The sequence below is a fragment of the Sinocyclocheilus anshuiensis genome, unplaced genomic scaffold (assembly GCF_001515605.1).
Source record: "Sinocyclocheilus anshuiensis isolate Anshui unplaced genomic scaffold, SAMN03320099.WGS_v1.1 scaffold3384, whole genome shotgun sequence".
Taxonomy (NCBI): Eukaryota; Metazoa; Chordata; class Actinopteri; order Cypriniformes; family Cyprinidae; genus Sinocyclocheilus; species Sinocyclocheilus anshuiensis.
In genome coordinates, this window is record NW_015548415.1 from 23039 (window position 1) to 25096 (window position 2058).

Sequence of the window (2058 nt, forward strand, 5' to 3'; positions counted from 1 at the left end):
TTCTGTTCGTCTTTCCATCTGTCTGTCTGTCTGTCTCTCTGTCTTTATCTCTGTCCATCTTTATCTCTGTCTGCCTGTCTTTATCTCTGTCTGTACGTCTGTCCATCTGTCTTTATCTCTGTTCATCTGTCCGTCTGTCTTTGTGTCTTTATCTCTGTCTGTCTGTCTGTCTGTCTGTACATCTGTCTTTATCTCTGTCCGTCTGTCCATCTGTCTGTCTGTCTGTCTTTATGTCTGTCCGTCTTTATCTCTGTCTGTCTGTCGGTCCATCTGTCTGCCTGTCTGTCTTTATCTCTGTCTGTTGCGATTAATTGTGATTAATCGTTTGACAGCACTAAAGACGACAACTTATAGACCAGGTTAAAATAGATGAAAACAAGGCTGTGACAGATAGATTTACAGTCTTTACAATGGCAAGATCATGTCAATTTTCAACTTTCAAAACTGTTGTGTGTATTTTAGATAGTACAATCCATTGAATCCAAACATTAAATATGGTGCTAAGGTCACTAAAAACCTTAATGAACGCACTGCACATTTTGTGAAGCCCAAAGTAAACTATTTGGCCTGAACTCTAGCATACTAGCCTTTATCAGTATAATCAGTGTAACAGTGACCGCGCACACAGGCGCTCGACACATGTGCACTTGTTCAGTGTCTACACCTTTTCTCTCCAAAAGTTGAATGATAAAATAACTTCATACTTGTTTAAACTAGAGTTGCAGGTTATTATTTAATCCCTTTACAAAACCCTTGTGTTCTGTCTCCTCTGGTTCTTCTCCAACTGAAACTGTGGTCTTTGTTACTTGGTTAGTTTTCAAAGTACAAATTACAGTTGATACATTTGATGAACAAGTAAGCTGTTTGTAATTTGTTACAACCTCACAGGATGTAAAGGACCCGCCATCAACAGAGACCTCAAACCCGGGAGAATGCCCAAGAGCTCCTCAGGTACTGTCTGTCTGTCTGTATGTCTGTCCATCTGTCTGTCTGTCTTTATCTCTGTCCGTCTGTCCATCTGTCTGTGTCTTTATCTCTGTTTGTCTGTCTGTCTTTATCTCTGTCTGTCTGTACGTCTGTCCATCTGTCTGTCTGTCTGTCTCTCTGTCTTTATCTCTGTCCATCTTTATCTCTGTCTGTCTGTCTGTCTGTCTGTCTGTCTGTCTGTCTGTCTGTCTGTCTGTCTGTCTGTCTGTCTGTCTGTCTGTCTGTCTGTCTGTCTGTCTGTCTGTCTGTCTGTCTGTCTGTCTGTCTGTCTGTCTGTCTGTCTGTCTGTCTGTCTGTCTGTCTGTCTGTCTGTCTGTCTGTCTGTCTGTCTGTCTGTCTGTCTGTCTGTCTGTCTGTCTGTCTGTCTGTCTGTCTGTCTGTCTGTCTGTCTGTCTGTCTGTCTGTCTGTCTTTATCTCTGTCCGTCTGTCCATCCATCTGTCTGCCTGTCTGTCTTTATCTCTGTCTGTCTGTCTGTCCGTCTGTCCATCTGTCTGTCTGTCTTTATCTCTGTCTGTCTGTCTTTATCTCTGTTTGTCTGTCTGTCTGTCTGTCTGTCTGTACGTCTGTCCATCTGTCTGTCTGTCTCTCTGTCTTTATCTCTGTCCATCTTTATCTCTGTCTGTCTGTACGTCTGTCCTTATCTCTGTTCATCTGCCCGTCTGTCTTTGTGTCTTTATCTCTGTCTGTCTATACATCTGTCTTTATCTCTGTCTGTCTGTCCATCTGTCTTTATCTCTGTCCGTACGTCTGCCCATCTGTCTGTCTTTATCTCTGTCTGTCTGTCCATCTGTCTGTCTGTCTGTCTTTATCTCTGTCTGTCTGTCCATCTGTCTGTCTGTCTGTCTTTATCTCTGTCCAACCGTCCGTCTATCTATCTGCCTCTCCGTCCGTCCATCTGTCTTTATCTCTCTGTCTGTCCGTCCGTCTTTATCTCTGTCTGTCTGTCCATCTGTCTGTCTTTATCTCTGTCCGTCTTTATCTCTGTCTGTCTGTCTGTACGTCTGTCCATCTGTCTGTCTTTATCTGTGTCTGTCCATCTGTCTTTATCTCTGTCTGTCTGTCTGTCTGT

General features: G+C 43.3%; 1 protein-coding gene across 1 annotated transcript in view; it reads left to right on the forward strand.

Annotated features, from left to right (window-relative positions):
• The first annotated feature begins 878 nt into the window (after positions 1–878).
• LOC107656740 (cytokine-dependent hematopoietic cell linker-like) overlaps positions 879–2058 on the forward strand; it is a 9105-nt gene continuing 7925 nt past the window's right edge. The window contains exon 1 of the mRNA XM_016444680.1: positions 879–951. Coding sequence (XP_016300166.1) covers positions 933–951 — 19 coding nt within the window. The 5' untranslated portion in view covers positions 879–932. The remainder of the gene's footprint in view (positions 952–2058) is intronic.